This window comes from Pteropus medius, unplaced genomic scaffold (genome assembly GCF_902729225.1).
Source record: "Pteropus medius unplaced genomic scaffold, Ma_sr-lr_union100, whole genome shotgun sequence".
Lineage (NCBI taxonomy): Eukaryota > Metazoa > Chordata > Mammalia > Chiroptera > Pteropodidae > Pteropus > Pteropus medius.
In genome coordinates this window covers 3,491,424-3,514,541 of record NW_024344377.1, presented here as the reverse complement: position 1 = coordinate 3,514,541, position 23,118 = coordinate 3,491,424, and the positions used below count along the sequence as shown (strand labels likewise).

Genomic DNA, 23,118 nt, shown 5'->3' with positions numbered 1-23,118 from the left:
TCGTTGCCTGGGGAGCCAATCCCACCGGCAGCTGGAGGTGGAACTCTTTTGGGGGAAAAGGTGAAGGGAGCTTTCCTGCCTTCTGCAGCTATGCACAAGGTCCCACAGCACAAGGTCATTACCCAGCCAAGGTGCCCCTCCCTCTCCGGATCCCAGACAGTGCCTGCTTGGGATTCGCCTTTCTGCAAGAGAAAAGAGCCGTATGGTACTCTAACTTAGGTGTCCCAAATCTGCTGTTCCAGGAAAGGACACCCTCGCTGAACTGTCCTCACCTCTGTAGAGAATGAGAAGCTTAACCGGCCTCGAAGGTTCTTCAGTGAAGACTTCAACGCTGTCTCAGTGAAGCACTTTTAACACTTCTCAGAAGATAAGGATATTAAAAGAACTAAACATACATCCTCCCTTCTATCCAGAACCCTCTGCCATGTTCTTTCAACTGGGTACAAGGAGGAAAATAACAAATCCCTTAATGCAAGTTTTATTAATGAGGTTTCATATTGGTTTCAAGAACTGGGTTTAGTTTTTATACGAAAATTGCTGAAAAGAGGTGGCACGTGCTCCCGTCTCTGGGTCGCCGTTCGAGAATGTGCTCTCTCCCCATACAGCTCGGCTCTGGGCATGCTTTCATACCCAATGGACAGATAAGGAGCGTGAAGCAAGCCAGCTCCTCTCCCTCCAGCCTCAACTATGAAATGACGGCAGAACCAGCTGGGCGTTAAAGAGGCTTTGCTGGGAAAAGGCGCCAATGGGGATGTCCACGCATCAAGCCGAAGACCGCCTCCCCCTCTTCTGTAGTAGGAACGGGGTGCCTCCAGGAGGTCTGAGGGCAGAGGGCAGACAGCGGGTGAGACGACAAAATAGCTCAGGTCGGCCCTTGTCCCAAAGTGCCAGCGTGGGCCACTGGAAGTTTCTGTCACCCTGGACAGTGTCCCTGCTTCCTGAACAGGCCTGCCAGAGCTGGATGACATGCTGGGGTGGGGTCAGAACTCCAGACAGAGGCTGGACATGGACAAAGGCAGAGACCCCTGCAGGGGTTGAAATACCCTCACTGGCCCATGGTGCCGGTGCTCTCGAGTGGGTGGCGGCACTTTTTCCCGGAGTCCGTAATGCTCAAGGCCCGAATGGCATGCTTTCTACGCAGGGCAAAGGTGTTTTATGTTTGCCTTTTGCCATCAGAGAGTTAAATGCTGTTCTGGCACCCACCCCCTCCCTTCTTCCCCTGAACACCATTTTAAAGTTAAAAAGAGAATTTCAAATACCATCCTTCCCGCCCCACCCCTCATAAGGCGAACAGCTGGGTAGATGGGAGAGACAACTTCCCTTCCTTTCGAACAAAAACCCACGACCTGGCCTTTCTGGCTTTGCACGTTGGAAAATGCTGGTTTCTGGACTAGACGGCTTCTCTGGGGCTTCCACAGGACGGAGGCGTCCAGAACCCCCAGCTCCGGCCACCATTGCAGACTTAGAGAAACAAAGGGTTGAGAGAGGGGGTAGACACGGAAGCCCCTCCCCCAGCTCCAGGTCCTCACCAGCTAGTCCAACCCTTCTCACTGATGTCTAGAAAGGAAGTGTTTCTCATGTCTTGAGATCTGGGGAAATTCAAAGAAACGGGGGGCCCAGCGCATGGCTCCTTCATCAAGGGTGTGGCTGGGAGCGCTGACATCTCACTGAAGTCTTTCTAAATTTTTTTTTTTTTTTTTTTAAGCCCATCGAGGCTGAGAGGCCTGCGGAGAAACCAAGTTCTCTCTGCCTTTCCCGGCTCAGACAGCACCAACTCCAAAGCCTGGCGGTACTTGAAATTTGCTTTAAATGTAGGCCCTGGGATCCCTGTGATTAAAGAAGGATGAGTACCCCTGCTCCCCCGACAGCCTGCAGCCTTCTCTCTCACGGTCCAAGAAAGCCATGACCTCGAGTTGCCCTTTGCGATGACCTTGAGCCTCCCATCTTCTCCTATCTCCTGCTGTTCCATTCGAACCCGAGGCTTCAGAGAAAGGTGTGTAGACTGGTGCCGAGAAACTCGTAGGAGCGGACTTTTGCCCTGACTCTCTCACGGGGCACGACCGGAGGTCACTGGGCCGATTTCAGTGTTCCGTTCTTAAACGAGCAGGGAAGGACACGTGACGGGGTGCTGCCGCCAGGGCCTGGGGCTTTCGCTTCGTACCCTCTTGGGTCGTGTGAATTTTCTTCTCTTCATCTCAACAATGAACATGTAGTAATTGAACCATTACAAATAATCTCTTTTTAAATTAACTTGTCCAGAATCCTGAGTGACACAGCAATAGGATGTCCCCATGGCGCAGCAGGTTCCCGCGCTGGTCTTCCGCCCTGGAGTCTCCCTTGGCCGTGTAGGTGGCCAAGACACGTGTGTTCAGGCCATTACACTGACCGGGCCAGCGGAGACCGGCATTGTTATTTCTTGTACAGAGAAAAGCCTCTGGGCTGCTATGACTAATTTGATCCCTCCACGTTGTAGCTGACTCTCAGAGCCTCGGTAACTGGTGGGAATGTTCTAGAGTCAGCCGGGCCTGGAGATGCAGCAGAGCATGACTGAGCAAGGGAGATGAACGTGGGAAAAAAGAAGGTGAGAACGTTGGTTGGTCTTTAAATGCCAGAGACAGTGCTGCCTGCACCAGCACCCGCGAAAGGAAAGCGGCCCTGTCCGGAAGGGTGACGATAAGGACAAATACCACTGCCTCGCGACACGGATGGTTCTCACGGGCCGATGGCGTGGCAGGAAGAGTCCGGCTAAACCAGAAACCCTGGGCTCAAGCTCTGTTTCCCGCCTCCCAGCTCTGCGACCTCGGGCTAGCTGTGCCATCTTCCCATCGAGCCAAAGTTCTCAGCTGTACACTGAGGCGTCAGGTGCCACCTTCCCCGGCATGTGAGGTGCGCACACAAGAGCACTGCAGGAACTGTGAAGAGGTTCAGGCTTGGTGTTTTCTGGAATTCACGATAGTGCAGAAAACTGACATACACATTATTTGCTGCTTTTGAGGTGGGGACCTGAGGCTCAGTGAAGGTCAGGCACGTGAACCCTGCCACAATTTTGGAAGTCACACTAAGCCAGGGTTTCTCATCCTTGGCACCACTGACATTTTGGACCAGACAATTCTGTGTCGGGGGGGGCCGTCCTGCACATTGTAGGGTTTCAGCAGTCAGCATTCCTGGCCTGTACCCACTAGGCACCAGTAACACACTTGCCCGGGTTGTGACAACGAGAACTGTCTCCAAACATTGCCCAGTGTCCCCTGGGGCACGACCTCCCACTCCTCACCCTCACCTCCTTAAGAACTACTGCATTAAGCTAAAGTTCATCCTCCTGTTACATTCGAAAGCAGTGGTCTCCAACCTTTTTGGCACCAGGGACCAGTGCTGCGACGAGCATCTGATGCCTGATGATCTGAGGTGGAGCCGAGGCGGTGATGCTGGCGCTGGGGAGCGGCTGCACATACAGATGGAGCTTGGCTCGCTGGCCCGCCGCTCACCTCCTGCTGTACATTCTGGTTCCTAACAGGCCACGGACCTGTACCGGTCCACGGCCTGGGGGCTGGGGACCCCTGTTCTAAAGGACACGCATAGTTAACACTTATGGGGGCCCAGTGCAGCCAGGCACTGCACTAGGTAAGCACTTCACAGATATGACTGCATTTCATCCTCACGACCGCCTCATCATACCCCGTATCTCACAAACGAGGAAACTGAGGCACAGAAAGGGGTCGCACCTTGCGCGAGATTTCACAGGTACTAAATTCTAAAGTCAAAGAAAAGGGGAAAAGTCGGGTCTAGGGAAACGAGGTCGTGGTACCAGGGAGCGACTTTCTCACATCGGGGCATTGAAGGTTTGTGACTGGTCCACTGCACAGCTTGGGGAGGCAGCAGAGTTCGCCCACAGCCCCGAGTTACAGATGAGGGCACGGAAGCCGCGCCAAGAAGAAGGAGGCACCTGGGGTCAGATGGAGGCAGGATGGAACGTGAGTTCCCACTTCCCCCTCCCGGCCAGGCTAGCACACAGGGGTAATGACAGTGAACCTGAGCTCAGCATCCAGGAAGTGATGAGCAGGGAGGGGGAGGGGCAGGGGGTCAGGCCGTCCGGGTACAGACGATGAGCCATGAGCAGGAGGCCGAGGGTTCGCAGCTGACTCTGTAGTAACAGAGATGGCTCTGGGCCGAGTCATACGCATTCTCTTGCTCAAGGGAACTGGTTAGCAGCGCCTCAGGGCCTAACCCCAGCCAGGTGGTAGATCTCACCACCTTCATCACTCGCTGTGCTCCATCCAGCCTCATGCACCGCCCCCGACACGTCCAGCAGCCCTGCCCCAGGGCCTTTGCACCTGCCATCCCTCTCCCTGGAAGGTCCTACTTGGCTCCCTCCTCTCACCTGGCTCCCCTTTACTACTCAGGTCTCAGTCACCTCTTCAGGGAGCCCGCTCTGACTGCTAGACCCAAAGTAGGCCCCTCCCAGCGGCTCCTCGCCTGTTGCCTGTTACATTTCCTTCCTCGCATTTATCTTTTTCTGTCCACGTGGTTGGATGGTGCAGAATCCCTTGGTGTGAACGCGGCGCTCAGCACAGTCCCGGAGCATAAAGCAACGAATGGAAGGACAGATCCGCACACCAGCAAACCGACCAGGACCGAAACAGATCACCCAGGAGACCTTGCAAAGTATCGCAAGTGAAGAAAGCAACTCTGTGTCAGGTCGCCTGCTCCTTCCTGCTTTTCACAACTTAAATTTGTCCAACGGCCCACTTTTGACTCTGGACTGAAGCACTAGAGAGAAGCAGAGCTGCTCCCCAACCCTGGCTTTGCCAGCACGTGCCGGCGCATGACCGGGCCGCGTTAGCGGAGCCGAATTAAACCAGAGAACGACCTATCCGCTTACACGAGTTTTCCAAATAGCACCGTTATGAACTTCTCTTAAGAGATTGTTTTGATGAAAGGCTTATTAAAATGTCTAACGCATTCTTCACAGAACGTGCTGGCCACGATTTAAGTTTTGCTTGATGCTTTGGGGTCATTAGCATCACTAATCACGTCACCATTCCGGAGCACAGGGAGGCCCCCAATGCAGTGTGTGGGTTGGCCCCCGCCCCCCGCTCGGCGGCTCCAGATCGTGGTGCTGTCATCCATGTTTAGTATCATTCTTCTTTCTTTCCCTCCCAAGCTGTTAGTTATTGCTTCTTACCTTTCCCCGCCCGCACCCGCCGCTCCCCAACACGACGTCCACCAGCACTTCAAAACCACCACGAACTGAGACGCCAGACCTGTTAGGACTCTGTGTAAACCAAGAGTAAACAGGACCTGAATGAAGTCCTCCTCTGCATGAGATGCATGGATGTCGGCTCACCTCTGATGCTGCCGAGGACTTTCCCATTCTTCTAAGGTCTGGCTGTGCCCCAAAGTCCATGCTGCCCTACCAGCCTGCCTCCAGGGCCTGAGGCACTGCCCCTCCTCCAGGATGGGACAAGGCCACCTGAAGTTCCCCTGGCCGGGGCCACTGAAAGCTGCCTGCTCACCCAGCTCCGTGACAGAGCCAGCTGGGCTCAAAGACATCGAAGCCACTGGGCAGCTTTTTTAAAAGTTATGTGACATCTCGTGGTTCCAAACATGCTCCCCTCAGCTTCCAACTCCTTCGCAGGAAAACAGGGCTCTCGTGGGGGTCTTCGGGAAGCAGAGGACCACAGCCTGCGCTGAGTACACGTCCAGGCGGTTTACCAGCAGGGCCTTGGCGAGGCAGAGTATTCTGGGGCAAACGTAAGGCAGGGGCCCTTCTCAGGGATTTTGGAACTAGCTCAGATTCCAAACTCCTTGTTTTCATCCACTGAGGCCGCAGGAAGACAGTGCCTCTTTCTCCTTCTCAAATAAATGACTTTTAACAACAGGGTATAAAAGCACTTCCTTGACTTTAAATAGTTTAAACAGGCATCTGTGCCGTGTTTGTTATGGGTGTGTGTGCGTATGTGCATTTATAGAACAAAAAAGTTGGAAAGCCTAGAGAGCAAATGTTATTTAGGACTCGCCTCCAGGTGTGGAATTAGGGATCGTGTCTTTATATTCTGGTTTCCCAAGTTTCTGTCGTTGAGCATGTATGACTTTTAAGGTGAAGTAGATAAGAGTTATTTTTAAAATATTTTTCATGGGATGAAATACTGCCATTTGTGACAACGTGGATAGACCTTGAGATAATCGTGGTAAGCGAAAGAAGCCAGACAGAAAAAGTTGATACCACTTATACGTGGGGTATAAACCTAAAAGCCACAAACGAGCAGGACAAACAGAGACTCATGGACATGGACGATAGACTAGTGGTTACCAGAGGGTGGGGCGGGGGGAGGTAGACGGGGTAAAGGGGGTCAAATATGTGGTGACAGAAAGAAATCTAACCATGGAAGGTGAACGCACAGTGTAAATATATATATGCCTTACTGTAAAAGGGTACAGCTGAAACTTATTGGATTTCGTTAACCAATGTCACCATCAAATAAATAAATAAATAAATAAATAAATAAATAAATAAATAAATTTAAATTAAAAATAAATTTTTTTCTTTGTTCCTTTAAAAAAAAATAAAAAATAAACTTAAAAATAAAAAATCTTCCTCTGTTCTTGTGTTTCGTCTTCTCTGCACCAGCTTGACCTCCCAGTGTGTGAATTTAGCGGGGTGTGCCCGGGACGCAAAGGTCCGCTCCATTTCGAGATGTATCACTGGCCTAACTGCAGGAGAGCTGAGTCCTTGGGAGCCCGAGGTGCCACCGCGGGGAATGCTACCCGCCTGTCTCATTCCTTGCTACCACCCTGGAGTCTGCCGTCCCAGGAAACGGGACTGCCCCTATTCACATGGCCTGTCCAACACCTCTGCTCCAGCTGGTCTCATGGGGCTTTGAGGAGCCGTGAGAGGCTGCCGGTTAGCCCGGGAGAGCCGTGCAGGCTGTGAGTGTGACAGAGAGTGCGGTCTTTGTAGACAGGTGGGTGAGAGCGAATCACCCTCCAGTACTTCCTAGTACCTGTGTAACTTTATGCAAACAAACCACTTAGTATTTCTGAACCTCGCTTTTCTCATCATCAAAACAGGAATTATACTCTCTGGAGATGAAATGAGATCCTCCACACCAAGCGGGCATCGGGCACAGAGGGTACCCTGATAGTAGATACTGTCATTACTGAAAACACCTAGAACATGAGGGCTTCAGTACAGGTTCTCAACTCTGGCTATCTTTAAAGTACTATAGGAACTTTTAAAAGATGCCGAGGTCCAGGTGGGACAGACATCCCCAGGTGCCTATAACCACAAGAACTGCCTTTTGACCACACATTCCACTTCCTTTCCTCCTGCAAATACATGTCCATAACTTCCTTCCCTCTGGCTCAAAGTCACCACCTCCAGGAGGCTCTCGGCAAGTCACCCATGCTAATCAGAGTTTCTTCAACACCCGAATTTGATTCATAATTCATGTGGAATTGGCACTTCCACTGTCAATTGAAAAACACTCTGAAACTACTTCTCATGTTTGTATTTTCTACCTGTATATTTGTTTTCTATTTGATGCTGAGCAAAGATAAGCCCTCTTCCTAGATGCTGGGACATGCTCTGCACTCTGTGCCCACTCCAGGTGATCAAAGAAAAAGCCAGCCTATCTAGAGGACCAGTGGTTCTCTGAGTGAATTCCCAGGACCGTCAGCATCCACTTCACCTGGGACCTTGTTGGGAAGGCAAAGTCCCAGCTCGCCTAGGAACCATCAAATCTGACCTCTAACTCAGAGGGTCGAGCCCAGCATCTGCTTCCACAAGCCCTGCAGGTGGACTCGCTCTTGGCCGAGGGCTGCTGAATGAAACGGAAAGCTAGTCTTCACCCCTGTGCCAAGGAAGGCCTTCACTTCCGCAGCAAGGACAGGGCCCGCAGAAGTTCAAAATCTGTCTGCGTTCCACTGTCGACAAGTGCGTGTACTGCATTTCGGAAGAACAGAGCGCACTGCGGATGGTCCTGTCTGCAAACTGGTCCCTCAGAGAGCCTCGGGAGCGCACTTTCATCCCTCTGCCTATCACCACTGCCGTTCCTCCCCATGGAACACCGAAGTTTGCCCCTCATAGGTCTATTTTTAAACCTAACTTTTCCTCTTTAAGTGGAATATGTATGCTCCAGATGTTGGCCTTTTCATGATGACTCAGGGGCCTCATTATGAACTAGCTTACAGGAATGGGCCACCAGGGGCAGGTGGCTACGCTTGGATATCTGCACAAAAAGCCACCCCGGGTTCCCTGCCGCTTTCAGTCCTTGTGCTTGCTTTCTAGAATTTTCTGTGCACTCCTATCTTCAGCAGTTAGCACATGTTGCTTGCTCAGTGTGGGTGCCTCAGATAGACCCAGCCTCTCCTCTAATCTGGGTCGAGAAGACAGATAACCCTGCCGGTTCAAACGGTGTGTAGGCCAAGAGTTAAGAGGCCCGCGGGAGGAGCCTCCTGGGGGTCGAATCCAGTCCTCTATCTTTCGCCAGCCGCGGCTCCTCCATGCGCCTCTGCCTGCCCAGCTGGATGGGACAGCTTCCGGGGCGTCTAAAATGTAGTGTATGACTGAATTCTTCCAGGCCGGGGATAAATGCTGGTTTCAAATCAAAGTGTGGGTAAGGAAGTCAGGTTACCTGGTCTTGGAGTTTCTGGAACATCAGTGGGTGCGGTTCCTCCAGCATCTTCTCATTGAGCCGGGACTGCCCCTCGACGTTGACCTGGGATGAGGCCTTGCTGGACAGAAAGGTCATGTAGATCTCCTTTGCCTTTTCCTGCATCTGGGGGAGACACGGGTGGGGGGGCAGCGCTGTTTGTCATCTGTGAGCTCAGCCCTTCCCGGCCTGAACCCAGCTCTCTGCTCCGTCCAGGCCGAGGGGCCCTGGCTGCTGGGACTCATAGCTGGCCCAGCCCCAACTCCACCTTTCCCACGTGTCTGTAGCCACATTTCCTATCACAAAATGGCTACGCTTCGCAATCAGAAATGATGACAGAAAGAATCCTGGCCCAGAATGAGTGACGTTCTGTACTTTAGGGACCATCCTGCGAAGTCTCCAAATTAAAGACTCATGGGAATATTAGGAACACCCCGTAAAAAGGAATGAAGTCCTGATACATACTCTAACATGGATGAACCTTGAAGATATTATGCTAACTGAAAGAAAGGCCACATATTACATGATACGTGAAATATCCAGAATAAGCAAATGCATACAGACAGAAAATGAGTGGTTGCCCAGGGCTGGGGAGGGGAGGAAGGGGAGTAACTGCTTAAGGGGTAAGGGGTTTCTGTGTGAGGTGATTAGAAATTCCGGAACTAGATAGTGGTGATGGCTGTATGACACTATTAATCTATTTAAGGCCACTGAACTGTACTCTTTTAAAGGTTTAATGGTAAAAGTGAGAACCCTAAAATATGGTTAAAACGGTAAAATTCCTTATCTGTATTTCACCACAAGAAAAACAAAATCGAGTTAAACTATGCGTAACATCCCAACCAGTTACCAAGCACCTGTGCTCCAGACACATTCGAGCGAGATGTTTTACGGCCATGGCCCCATTTCCTTAACCCCGTGAGCATCCACCCAGGTGCCACTTTCCTGTTAGTGCCACTCCCCCGATGAGGACACGGAGGCCAGGCCACCTTCGAGGAGCCTGCGGGGAGACGTGGGACTGTGTGGCTCCAAAGCCTTGCATTTCTGCTCAGGTCCACACCTGCAGGATACAGTATCCCCTCTAGGTTGTGCGGTCAGTCGGCCTCCCAGGGCAGGGTGGTGTTTTTCCAGGTAACGAGATACAAGTATAAGCCAGGGAGAGGACACTGGCTGCCCGCCCTGAGTCCCAAGAGCAGTCCTGCTGGAAAGCATCAGCTCTGAGTAGGTACCGGCCCTTGAAAGGTTGCGGGCAGAGCTAGATAAGTGTGCTTCTCTGCTTCCAATGCATGGAAAACCAACCCTGGCTGCCGCGGGAACACGCTCGCGGTAAGTGCTTCGTCTTAAAAACAGCCTGCCTCCTCGTGGGGCGGAAGAAGGGAGCCTGGCTTTCTCCAGTGTCCCCTGATGGGTCTCTTTTCTCTTAGAGAAAGGAGACTTCCCGGACTCATACCTCGCAGCGGCAAAGATGGGGGCTGTTTCTCTCAACACGAAAGCCCAAACTATTACCTCATCCTAAGGAGCAAGCCAGACAATAAATGCCTCTGAAATGCAGCCACGGAGCTATGAGTCGTGTGGGAGGCCTGGAGGACTGCCTTTCTCCCCAGAGAGCCCACCTGAGGCTCCGCACAGGCTGCAGAGCTTGGCTTAGGGAATCTCAGGCTCCGAAAACCTTTCACCGTATGGAAAACACCAGGCATCAATACCTGGTGCTTGAAAGGAAGCGAAAAGCAGTCCTTTAACTTGTTTTTGTTCCGAGGACTAGTGGACAAAAGGCCCCGTAAGGCCAAGGCCTGACCGTCTCCAGTGCCCCGCAGAGACTGTCCAGATGGAGGTCGACACCCAAGGCCATGGTGTCAGTTCTTGATCAACTATCAATGCAGTCATTAATCAAGGCCAGGCTCAAAGACACAAGGAACAGCTTAAGATAAATGTGGCTATTCCAGGGACGAGTCTGGAGACCATCACGGTGACCCAGGAGGTGCAGCCCTTTGGGTCTGTTTGCCTCTCGGAGACCCAGGCTGACGTGAAGCCAGGAGCCTCCCTCCCACCCCCCGCATTCTGCCAGGAAGGAACATTTTTGGAAAGCCACTTCCTATGTTCATAGTTCGTAAAACTATCAGCCGGTCAGGTTAACACACTGCATGCAGAGTTCTGGAGGTAGAAATCCCCTCTGGCGCCCCGACCTTGTTGGACGTTCTCTGTCTCACACTCACACACACAAGCACGCACGCACACGCACACGCACACGCACACACACACCCTGCCTCCAGATGAGTGTACGCCGTCTCGGCTGGTTCTGAAAAGGAGAAGTGTAATGAGTAGCTTGAGGCTTAAAGGGGGTATGGAAGGGGCCAGGCGGAGAGGAAGCAGGATCTGGGGGGCCTGCAGGTATACGTCTCTGGGTCTCTGAGTCCCACTTGCATGCCCCCGAGTCTGCCAGGGAATGGGCTGGGCTCCTCGACGCCCCCACAGGGGAATGGCTGCAGCAGCAGTGCTTATCTGGGCCAGGATGGGAAGTGTGACTGAAAAGGGAAACCCTGACACTGCCAACCGCAAGCCAGTCACGGGAAGGCCTGGTGTCCGCGCTGAGGAGACTCAACAAAAAAGAAGAACTGGGTCTCTTGAGTTATTTCGGATTTTCCAGAGCATCGTTAACCCTGCTATGGCTCCTCTCGGGACAAGGACAGACCGTCCACCCGGTGCTGGAGCCGCCCAGGTCAGTGGCTCTGGGTGAGACCAGCTGGCTTCTCTTCTCCAGCCCCCTGAGGAGGGCGAACATGCCCAGGGTCCCGCCTGCCCCAGAAGGGCTACAAAAGGACCTCACCTGGGCCCGTGTGGTGACTCCCGGCGTCGAGGACCACCTGTGGGAGCATTTGCACCCAGAAGAGCTCTCCCCAGACACCCCGCCCCCCCACCAAGTCTGGGCCTTCCTTCCAGCCTGGCATCAGCCATAAGAAAAGTGAGCACCGAGCCGCTGCTCCCAGCCAGTGCATGCTCAGGAAAAGCAGATTCACTGTCACCCCAGCCCCGGAAACAGAAACCCACTCAGGAGGACAGCGAAGTCATCAGCCACGCAAAGCTCAGAAGAGAATTGCTTTGTATGTTCTGGCTCCTCTCCCTTGTCCAATAAGTGTGCTTAAACTTTTCCAATTGGGAAAATAAAACAAAACCTCCTTTCACTCCACATCCTCCTATAGCTAAGGACCTCCCCACCCCCCAGAGAAAACTCCACCAAAGAAAAGCATGCACTCTGTGTCTCCACCAACTCCACCCTCTCGGACTGGCTTCTGCCCACCTGCCGCGTAGCCTCCCTCCCCACAGCTCGCTGATGTCCCCCAGGTGGCTAAGTCCCTTGGACCTAGGTCTGGACTACTCTCCAGCCCCAGCCCTGCCCACCACTGTGGTCCTCCCAGGATTCTGCAATACCTCTCTGTCTCCACCTGTCTCCTTTGCCGACTCCTGACTCTCTGTCCCCCTCATAAATTCTTGGGCTTCCCAGAGTTCTGCCCTAGGCTGACTGTTATCCTAATCACGTGCTCCCGCAAGATTTTGGCACCCCCCCAAGCTACTGACCATGTAGCCAACGGATTTCTAGAAATGTGGGCTTGGATGTCCCACTGATACCTCGAACACCAAGGAAAGCAGTGGTCCCCCCTGGCCAGTGGGTCCTGCAGTCTCTACTCCAGGAAGCTGGGATCCGAGATCCCTCAACGCGTCCCTCACCCCAACACTCTGCCTATCACTGAGTTCTGCTCACTTTGCCTCCTGCACAAACGTCCATCAGCTGTTCCTCTCCATCCTGCCATTCTGCCGGAGATGGACAATGGGAGAGGACACGTAAGAAAATTAAAGGATCGAGCCACTACCTTTATCAATATCAGCTTCAGGCAGAGAATGAGGCAAAGAAATTATCGAACGATTCGAGAATATTTCCGAGAACTGGCTCAGGAAGTGAAAGGCAGGTGGAGGGACAGCGGATGACTCCGCAGAGAGCAGGAACAAGCCTAAACACCTGCAAGGTTGGGGAACGGGTGCCAACAAGCAACGTCCAAAAAATGGCGAGAACTCAGGGGCACTGGAGAACCCAGATGGGAGGGATGAGGAGGGCAGCAGAAGGAGAAGCCCTCGGACCCGTCCCCAACCCCCCAACCCGAGCGTTCAGGTGAGCATCTCCCACCTCTCCCTTTCCCCTGCGCCCCTCTCCCCCACCCCTGGAAACTAGAGTTTTCTTCTCTAAAGATATTGACTCAGGGAAGCTCCCGAACAAAGGCATGAGAGTCAACAAGGATGAGACGCCAAACCGAGTCTAAGGGCTCAGTAAAATTCCACACGCAAAGTTGCCCAGCAAATTTTTCCCAAACCGGTGGATTGGAGATCAGTTTAGTTTATAAACGTAATATTGGGGTTGTGGCCACCAGGAAGAGGCTAGAGGGTTCTAGTCTAGAGAAAACAAATAAACAGACAACAAAAAAACAAAAGCAGAAAAAATTCAACAGAAGGATTTAAAGATAAAGTTGAACTCTCCAAAGAAAACTAGGAACCAACAGTCAAAGATATGAAAAAAAACAGGAGGGTAAGAGATAAAATTAAGGGCTCAAGCCAGGAAAGAGACCAAAGAAAATGGAAGGGAAAATGTTACTAAACAATAATGATAATAATAATAATAATTAATAATTAATAATATTTTCATATTATTAGTATTATTATTAGATTATTCAGTACTATAAACCTGTAGTTTAAAGGGCTCCATAAAATGCCCACACAATGGATGAACCCCACCCCCCTCCAAAGCCTATAACTGTACAGTTTTAGAATATTGATAATGAAAAGATCCTATACTGTTCTAGAGAGAAAAAAAGCAAAGTAAACAAAACAAATCAACTTATATATAAAATACTGGTTCTTAACAAAAATAGAAGACAATGGGACAATGTCTTCAAAATTCTGCATGAAAAAAAAAATCTGCATGAGTTTCAACCTATAATTCAATTCTATGCCCTGTCAGATTATCCATGAAGTGGGAGGGTAGGAAAAAAATAACGTGTTCACTCACCATGATCTTTAACTATCTACCTGCCATGTCCCCTTTCTCAAGGAGCCATTGCTGGTCACGCTCCACCAAAATGAGAGAGTGACTCAAGATAAGAGGACCTGGGTCCAGGAAGCAGGAGACGGGCAAAGGGAATGGCCAGTGGTGCAAAGGAAGACCCAGGGACCTCACGGGAGGAGCTGTGGTCAGAGGGCCCGAGGAGGACTGTCCTCAGGTGAACCCGGACAGCAGAGATGAGCTGAGAGGCCTAAGCCCATGCAACGCAGTATCAAGAAGCATTTTAAAGGCTGTGAAAATAAGAAAAGCAAAAAAATGGTCCAAGAAGAAAAATGTAACTGTAGCATCCTCTTTGGCTCAGCAGCAAACAATAAACAATAAGTATTTTCATAATGAAAATGCAACAGACAGAGATGTGAGTAAGTGAAACCTCGGTTATAGTAAGAGGAAGCTGGCAGATAACATTCAGAAGGGGTACACTGAGCAGGGAAGGAACGGAGGCACAGGACCGGCCAGTGCCAGGCCCAAGACCACACTGAGAGCAGCCGAGCTCCAATCAGGTCTGGACTGGACCTGCCGAGTCCACGTCGAAAGGCAAAGGCTGGAAGGACACAGCCCAAATAACAAGGGAAGTGAAATCTGGAGGGGGCAGAGGGGTGAAAGGAATTAGCTCTCTTTACTGTGAAGCAAATGAACCTCACTGAAGGAGCAAGTGTCGGTTTTTTTTGGATTTTTAAATAATAAAGATGGTGTTTTAGACTTTTAGGAAAACCTTCACTCTTACTTTAAATAAGAATATCGAACAATCTAAAATCCTGGATCAAGTTTTAGTGTTAAGTAAAATATAATAAAAATGATAAATAGGATAGAGCCCTCCCCCATAACTCTGTTCATTCTAAAACACTACGAAAATGCGAGGGATTATTATATTTAAATACCAGTGCAAACTGCTCAGAGGTATGATTATTAGAAACCTTGCATCAGCCCACCACTTCCCCACCCTGACTCTGTTTGATTTTTACACATCTGCACAGGCTGCCATGTCCGTTTCAATCCTTAGTAAACTGGCCCCATGTGCTGAAGGGTGAATGAATGAATGAATGAACGAATGAATGAATGAATTCAGGGGTAGCCAAAGAATGAACACTTTGTTGGAGCTTTCTCTGAGGTTTTATAAAACATAAATGCTTCTTTGTTTTAGAAGATAGATCTATCTCACGTGCTAATTCATGGGGAAGAAAAAATTTTAAACCATAAAGTACAAAGGGAGCGAACTGCTTTGAAAGCAGACGGCTGAATATGAACACCTGGCAGGTGTAACCACCCCAGGAACCCCAAGGAGGGAAGTGTGGGGGGCATCACCCTCCCAAGTCCCTAAAGCCCCAGCAACCTTACCATAAATGCAGAGTGTCAAGATGTCAAGACTCTCCCCAATTAAGGGGCCGCTTTCCTGCCTGCCAGGGGGCGAATCACAGACCAGGGACGATGAGGACACAGCGCCTCTGTGGAGCCTCTGAGAATATGTCCCAACAGGATGGACTCATGTGCATCCCTCACATCCATCCCTAAGGCTGTGACTGCAGCATGAGTGAGACAGAGGCCAGGGCCCCACGCACGGTGGATCTTCAGGGCTGGGCTGAGTGAGAAGAGCTGTAAGGACAGTGAGCCCAGCCCTGTTCCGGGCACTCGGATTCACTGGGGCAGGAGACAAAGATCTCAACCCTTATGGAGCCTGCATGACAGATGGAAAAGCAAACCGTACAGTAGATAAAGAAAGAGATTATGTAAGAGATCAGATAAGTCAGTGAGTGCTATGGATATATCAGGCTGGATAATTCTAGTAAAAGAACAGAAAACAGTCTACGGCCACGCTACCCTGAACAAGCTCGATCCCGTCTGATCTCGGAAGCTAAACAGGGTCAGGCCCGGTTAGTACTTGGATGGGAGACCACCTAGGAAGATCAGGTGCTGTAGGCATAAAAAATAAAATATAAAAAATAAAATAAAATAATAAGGGATCGGAAGCTGACACGGTCCTTGCACTCTGTGAGGTCAACCGAGGGTTGCCTCACCTAAAAATAAAAAAGAACAGAAGACAAACCAGCATGGGTCCTATTTAAAATAATGTGCGGTCCTCATCAGTCCACCACTGCCTTAGTTCACTGCGGAGATAAACCGTCCACAAACTCCCTGCTGGACCAGATGCGGTCAGTCTCATTGTGAAATCCAGTTGGGCCAACTTCTCCTTGTGCTTATGTCCACCTCTGCTTTTTTAAAATTAGTGACTTAGAACTGACTCCTGATTTTATTTCCCCCGCAGCCAGACCCACAGGCCCTGGAGTCGCAGGCCTGGTCTGCATCCTGGCTCTGTCTGCACCGCGCCAATGGCCTTAGATGAACTGCTGCTTCACCTCTGCAAGCCCGCCCCTGGAGGATGGGAGCAGTGAGGAGGCTCAGCGTGATCACCCAGACTGAAGTCTGACACCGCGGGCCTCACAGGGGTGTCCTCCCTTCCGGGACCACCCGCATTCCCAGGCAGTTGAAGGTGAGGCAGCTTCACTGCACTGAAGCAATCACATTCCAGGCTTAAGGACACAAACCTTCAAGGAGTCACATGCTGGGTGTCAGGGGTGAGGGCTGCAGAGAGGAGCTGCCAGATGCTGTAAGCTCTGTCTGTAGGATGTGGATGGGCCGGTGCAACCCACCATCATGGCTTGCCAGTGTTTACCTTGGTACCCAGGTTCTCCCGGAGTGGCCCCGCCTGCCTGCCAGCCTCCGGCACAGCAGAGCCAGGCTGCCCCTCAAGCATGACCCTTCTGCCATCTGGTCTTCCTTCAGCTCTTCTCTCCAGGAATTCCTCCCCACATGCTGTCCCCAGTTCCAGGTAAACGACCCTCATCCCCAAATCCCACTTTAAGTATCAGCCTAAAAGCCACTACTTCCCTTGGGAGCTTTCTAGGCCGCCCACTGCCTGTGTCCCCACGGAACCCACACTTCTCATTTCCAGACTCGTCGCACTTGCAAAGCTTAACAAGCAGCTTCCCCTCTCGGTGCCTGTTCCCCAAAGAAGGTCATCTGTCTTGTTCCTGTGTGTCTCTCATGCTTTTCACAAGGCCTGGCCCTGAGCAGGCACTCCACATAGACCTGGTGACCTCAGCTGGACACCCCCACACGACATGCAGGAAAAATGACTCGGCGACTTCAGAGTGCTGGTTTGAGCCCCGGCCTGGCCCCTGCGGGGACCTAAGCTTCTGGTTTGTCCAATGCAGGAGTGGGTTGGCCAACCTCTAACACGCAGAGCACAAGGCAGAGGACGGGACATCTGTTTGCCTGCTGGACTCATCTGAGCTAGGGTTTTCAGGTGAGGCTGGATGAAGCAATTGCACAGTCCAGCCTTTATGGGAGGTTGTCGCTGGGCCCTGTCCTGGTTGCTGGGGGCAAAGAGAATGACGGGTACGACTGCCCGAAGAGCTGCGGCCAGCATCTTAGCTTTCTAAAGCAAGCCCTCTCTCCTGCTCTCTGAGGCCACTCACCACCCAGGAGGCTCAGGCAGTCGTTCAGGAAGAAGCCAAAGGAAGTTAATGCGAGGGTCACGCCCCAGATGGACTGGAATTCAAGCTAAGGGGCACCTGTCTTAGAATCCATCCTTGCCCTGACAGAGAGGAAGGCACACTGCTCCACCTTGGGGAAAGTGTGTCTGAGTCCAGAAGAGTCTTTGAAGAAACCAATGATGAACATTTTCCAAGCTGTTGTCCACAAACACGTCATGACTGCTGGTCTCGTGGATTTCAGCTTTTGGAGAAAGATACTCAATAACTGGCAGTCCACAAGCCACATCTGCCCATGGATGTGTTTGGTTTGGCAGGCAAGGTTCTACATTTTAAAAAAATTAGTTCTAACATTTATAAAGTCGATGGGTTCACACAAGAATCCGAAGTCCAGTTTCCCTGGAGAAACAGGCAGCAGGGGCTGAAGATGAGAGAAGACGCCTTCAGGAGGAGAGCCCCACAGGGCCCTGGGGGTGAGGACGGGCCAGCGAAGATCCACGTGGGCAGAACTCAATGGAGGGAAAGCCCAGACAGCCGTAGACCCCAAAGCATTCACTGCCCAAATCAGCTCAACAACCTGCTGCATGCAGCCCCTGGAGGCAGGGCAGCTGCCCCCTGACGGCCCCAGTCCCCATCACTCCCACAGACTCACACCAGAATCCTCACGCGTGCGCATTACGTAGTGGACCCCGTAGGCACTTAGCTCATAGCCTCTTAGAAATACACAGGCACAGGCCTCATAAATACACCCAATGCACGGGCCTCCTTCCCCATAATCTCCTTCACCTCCCCTTACACTCAACCTTAAAAGGCAGAAAATCGGCTGATGTGGGAATTAAGGGTACCTCCTGCAAAGAGCTCACATCTACCCAGGAGAACAGTCAGGAACATTTTATGCGGGATGCCTGCCAACCACAGGATATTTTGTTAAGTGACTCATTGACAATCCGTCTGATGCCCACTGTGCCTTTATCACCACATCTGCTGATTGTTGTACTACCTCTGCACAAAATGCCGACATGTCAAACTCCGGGGGAAGCGTCCTCGTGACTTATTCATGAAGAAAAAAAGATCGTACATGGGGATGAACTCTAAGCGACACAAACTGTTATTTTTACTTTAAATATTTATCCATTCGCACAGCTCCATTTAAAAATGGATTAACAAACTCTTGAAAGTGATGAATATTTGAGCAACATGAGATACCTAATCTGAAGCTTCAATCTTCCCTCTAAATCCAGTATGGATCAGATTTCTTTAGGCAATTTCAAAATCTATTGGAAAGGCAGCTGTAACTTTACAAGGAGAGAAAAAACATATCAAGAATGTGATTTTAGAGTGGAAGAAATACCTGCTTCTTATCTTGCGTTTTCTTAAAATCTTCACACGCTAGCCAAAATAAAACATTTTCTTCACTGAATTCCTTTTTTAAAAATTCCTACGGATACAGAGAAAAAAAAATATCAGATAGTAGTCTACTTAAAAACAAACAAACAAATAATGCATTTCACTTCAAGGACTGATCTGGCAAAATGCAACAAATAAGCATGATCCAATCACCTTGTGAAAACTCCACCCTGAAAAACAAAGCTTGTGTTTAAGTTAAAGCTAGAATTTCATATGCATTTGAACTTAATAATTTTGACATTGTAAGCAAGAGTAAAAATGAAGCAAGCATCTCCTCACAATTCTAAGCTTACAATAAATTACCAAAAATGTAAATTACAGTGGAAGATATATTTGTTCCTTCTAGACAGTGTTTAAACAAAGAACATTCCTCTAAAATCGGGCCCATTTTTTTAAACAAAAGAAAACACATTGAACATGTCCAAAAAACGCCATGATGAAAACTATTTTAAGTTGGAGGTGTGTGTTTTTCCTTTTTGGAAGGTATTGGGGGTGGGGGGTGAGGTAGTGGCACAGAAAAGTGTCCCCTCTGAGATCTAGACAGAGCTCACAGTGGCCCGGTGTCCAGGAATGTCAGTAGCGCTGGCCACCACCCTGGGGGCGGCAGGTCCGACAGTCTGAGAGCTTATCCTGGCCTGACCCAAGACTTAAGGACAGGTGTCAGCGGGACTCAGAAAGATACAGGGCATCCTTCAGATGCACACGTGCTTCTTCTAACTGACACCTGGGGTTGCCGCAGGCAACAAAAGTTATCTCTTCCCCAACCATCGGCCTCCTCTTTGAGCTCAACTTCACTTTGCCAGCTGTTGTCCAGCCTGTCCCATTCTGTTCATAATCCCGACACACAAAAGAACCTTCATATCAGAGGGATCCAGACTACCCCCTCCTGTATAAAACCCAGAAACGGCCTGTGCGTGCCCCGGGGTGCTGGTCCACACTACCCAGGGAAACCTTCCCGTTTCAGTCACAACAGGTGAAAAGTTCTTACTCTCAAGCTAGGGCACAGAGACTGTTAAAAACTGGCCTGTGCTTCCCCCACACGCATCTAAACGTCATGCGTCTTACCGATCCCCTCTATCAACAACAAAAAAGGCAAACCCGAAATCTTTTCACTCCTTCTGGGTCTTCGAGCAGATTCTCCAGGGAGGCTGCCCATTTGGCTGTGCTCTTGGGGTTCTGGTGGCTGCTGCTGGAACTCCCATCACTGTCGTGGATGTCTGCAAAGCAAAGTTCGGACTGCGTACGTGGCCCAAAGAGGCTGTCATTTAAAACCATCTGCATTTAATGGTCATCATCAACATCATCATCACCACTGCACCTAACAGATTTTAAGTTGTGTGCCAGAATCTATTTTAGGCGCTTAACCCGGTGAACTCATTCTGACAACCACCTTGTGAAGAGCCGCTACCACTCCTTCCATTTACAGATGAAGAAAACTGTGGCTTAGATGACAAGACTCGTCATTTCCCGACACTCCCCTTACATCCTTTCCCGGTGTCCACTGGCCGACTGCAGCCCTCAAGTCTCACTCAAGCCCTCTCCCCAGGCACCTTGGCTCAACAGTGATCCATTCCACAGTCTTATAATTATTGTGCTGAGTGGTGACTATTTGCACAGTCGATTCTCACTAGTCTGAAAGCTCCTCTAAATCTTTATAAATTCTCAAGTGTCTAAGGATGTTTCATTTTAAAAAGGGAAGGGGCAATGCTGGCCTCCTGAGACGAGGTCGTGGGCCAACGGGCTGAGCCAGGTTGCCCTGTAAATCTATCTCTATCTTGTATCTCCAGCTCCAGGCACGTAAACAGAAGTATGCACCAGGGCTGGGACTAAGGTGGAGAAAGGGAGGCGCTGGCCACAGGTGCAGAATTGAAGGAGGTTGCCAAAACAGTCGGGCACCGAGATCAATTTTCACGCAATATTCCGAAAAATCAGAATTCATGGAAAACATTCCTTAATGAGCAAATACCAAATTTTAAATCAAGACAGGATCATTATTACTGATTTTTCCTTGTGCCCCAGGCTCAGCATCACACCGTTACTACATATGTCGACTGAATGAATGAATGATTCTTTGTACCTGCACATCTGCTGCACTCTCTTACTCAAGACACCTAAAAAGCCTCTTGACTAAAGAGTAGGGGACAGGGGACCTCCGACTAACACACTTGGCTACTTGTCTGAAAGAGGAAGTAACGACATAAGCACATCTCATTCTATAGAATTTGGCCCCTTCCTAGAGACCAGGAAAAACCATAGAATGTCACTTCAGAAGGGCCCAGGTTCCAAACTCAGTCAGGCTAACTTGGACTGTGTGACCATGGGCAAAATTCTGTGTGTAAAATAAAGATCATCCCCCTGTCTCTCAGGTTATCAGGATTAAAAGAGGAAGCACGTCAGGCACCTAGAAGCTCACAGTGGACTTGGAAGGAATGTTAGTTTTTCTCTCTCCTTCCTTAAAATAATGATCTCCGGAGTGAACTATTTTTATAGCTAGTACTTCTTTCTCCACTGTGGGGCTTTTTTTTTTTTTTTTCAAAGTAGAGATATGTTCCTATTTTTTTAAAAAGTTTTAATCTAGGAGAAAATAAGCTTTTAATTAAGAAGTCAGCCAAGCAAATCGCTTTAGAAGGATAATTTTAAAAAGTCTTATAACTATTAATCACTGCAAATAGCTGGGGGACCATACAGTTTTAAATGGTTTGGGAAAAAAGCTGTATTCAGAAGACACTGGACTTAAGGATAATGCAGGTTCCACGACCATTCATGTTCTCTTCGGGGTCAACACACACTTTAATTTCTCGAGCAGCTTTTGGGAAAACGACCTGGATTTTAGCACTTCGCTGGCTGACTTGGGCTAGATAAATCAGTAGCCAGAAGCCCGGCAGAAGCCTGTGTTTCAATACACACTGGTGATGGAGCACGTAAGGGAATTATTTGGGACAAATCCATTCCTTTAACTGAGAAGCAGACTCACTCGAACTCATCACAAATGGATCTGACGCTTCTCTAAAGTGAGTCTTCAGTTCGTGGATATTAAATTAGTTCCCTGCTCTCTTTGCAAAGGCTAGAATGGCAAGCTTCTGAACACTGAGTTTCTTCCCAGCAAAGTATAAATCGAATTAAAAGATCATTATTATAAGAAATTTCTGCCTCAGGGTTCATTCTGCCAAGCATTTCACTAATTTACTCTTCTGTTCTTTACCGGGAGAATACAGTTTGACAGTTGACTCCATTTCCCCAGCAGATCTTCTCTTAAGTAAATAAACGTAGAGACACAAGTTCGCTGTTCCAGGAACAATCTTAGGCAGCTGCAAATTTCTCTTCTGTTGCTGAACCACAGCTTGGGCCCTAAGTTTTCAACCTTGGTCTGAAAGGATTCCAAAACTCTCGACATTGTTTTCAATAATAAACCAAACCGCATCTGGGTTTTCACTGTCGCTCTGTCATGCAAATCAATACACTCGGTGGATTCCCATTCAGCCAAAAGAAAGCTCGGGTGAAGCAGATCTTCTGGTTAACTGAGAGATCAGAAAGCTGGCCCCGCCATTAGACAGCTGGTACCGCCCCGCAGCCTGGATGTCATACTCTAATCGTTTTGCAAATTCGGTTTCTGTGCCAGCTTTCATTTGAACAAAAAGTTTTACCATTCAGAACTCACTACTCTGATTTCGTCCCCTTGTTTTACAGCTTGGGAAAATAAGGGGCCAGAGAGTAAAATGACCGATCCAAGGTGACACAGCTAAGGAACTACCAGACGGGACCTGACTGTCTTTCAGTTTTGATTATGGCTTTCGGTTACGCTTTTTTTCTTCTCACCCTTTCTTGATCGGTATCAATAGCTAGCTAGCTCTGGATAGATCAGCATTTGCAAACTCTATTCACTAATGGTGTCTCTTTTTTCCAAATCATTGTCCCCAATCTCCAATGAGACTGAGCAAAGGTCCACTCCAGTGGGCATCGCCCTAGAAACTGCCCCTTAACTCAGGACATTTCTGTTACTCAAGGTCTGTCCCCTGCTCAGAAGATATTCGCTATTTTCTGATGCATGTAAGTAAGGGTTTCCTAAGCCATCTCAGTTCACTTAAATGTTATAGTCAGTCCAGTAATGTAAAGAAGAAAGACATAACCTTTCTCCATAGCAAGCGGTTTACATCTGAACTTAAGTTCATTCTGAACTTAGGAACAAAGCGAAATGTAGAGGTGACAGCTTCCCAACTGCTGGCACTTGGAGCCACAAAGGTCCGATACTGTTCTTTCCTTTTTCATTGATAAAAGTTTCCACTTTAGATAGATTACACAAAAAGGTAGGTTTGGAATGCGCAGGTGGAAAAAAGTTACATTTTTCTAGCAGCTTTGATTGCTCAGGCATGTAAGGAGCCGTTGGTGATAACATTTATTGGTGATAACATTTGTTCGCTTCACGTTTGTCCAGCTCTGTTTACTTTCATTGTTGTTTAGTTCAACT

At 49.6% G+C, this 23,118-nt stretch overlaps 1 protein-coding gene and 1 non-coding gene across 3 annotated transcripts in view; one reads left to right on the top strand and one right to left on the bottom strand.

Annotated features, from left to right (window-relative positions):
• Positions 1 to 23,118, bottom strand: part of RGS10 (regulator of G protein signaling 10) — a 34,883-nt gene that overhangs the window by 4,657 nt on the left and 7,108 nt on the right. For both annotated transcript variants that reach the window (XM_039870869.1, XM_039870870.1), the window contains exons 2-4: positions 19,752 to 19,870; positions 18,598 to 18,684; positions 8,634 to 8,777 (exon numbers count right to left, since the gene is read on the bottom strand). In XM_039870869.1, coding sequence (XP_039726803.1) covers positions 8,634 to 8,777; positions 18,598 to 18,684; positions 19,752 to 19,870 — 350 coding nt within the window. The remainder of the gene's footprint in view (positions 1 to 8,633; positions 8,778 to 18,597; positions 18,685 to 19,751; positions 19,871 to 23,118) is intronic.
• LOC120608922 (5S ribosomal RNA) lies at positions 15,557 to 15,675 on the top strand. The gene has a single exon (XR_005654568.1). It is a non-coding gene; the product is annotated as a 5S ribosomal RNA (ribosomal RNA).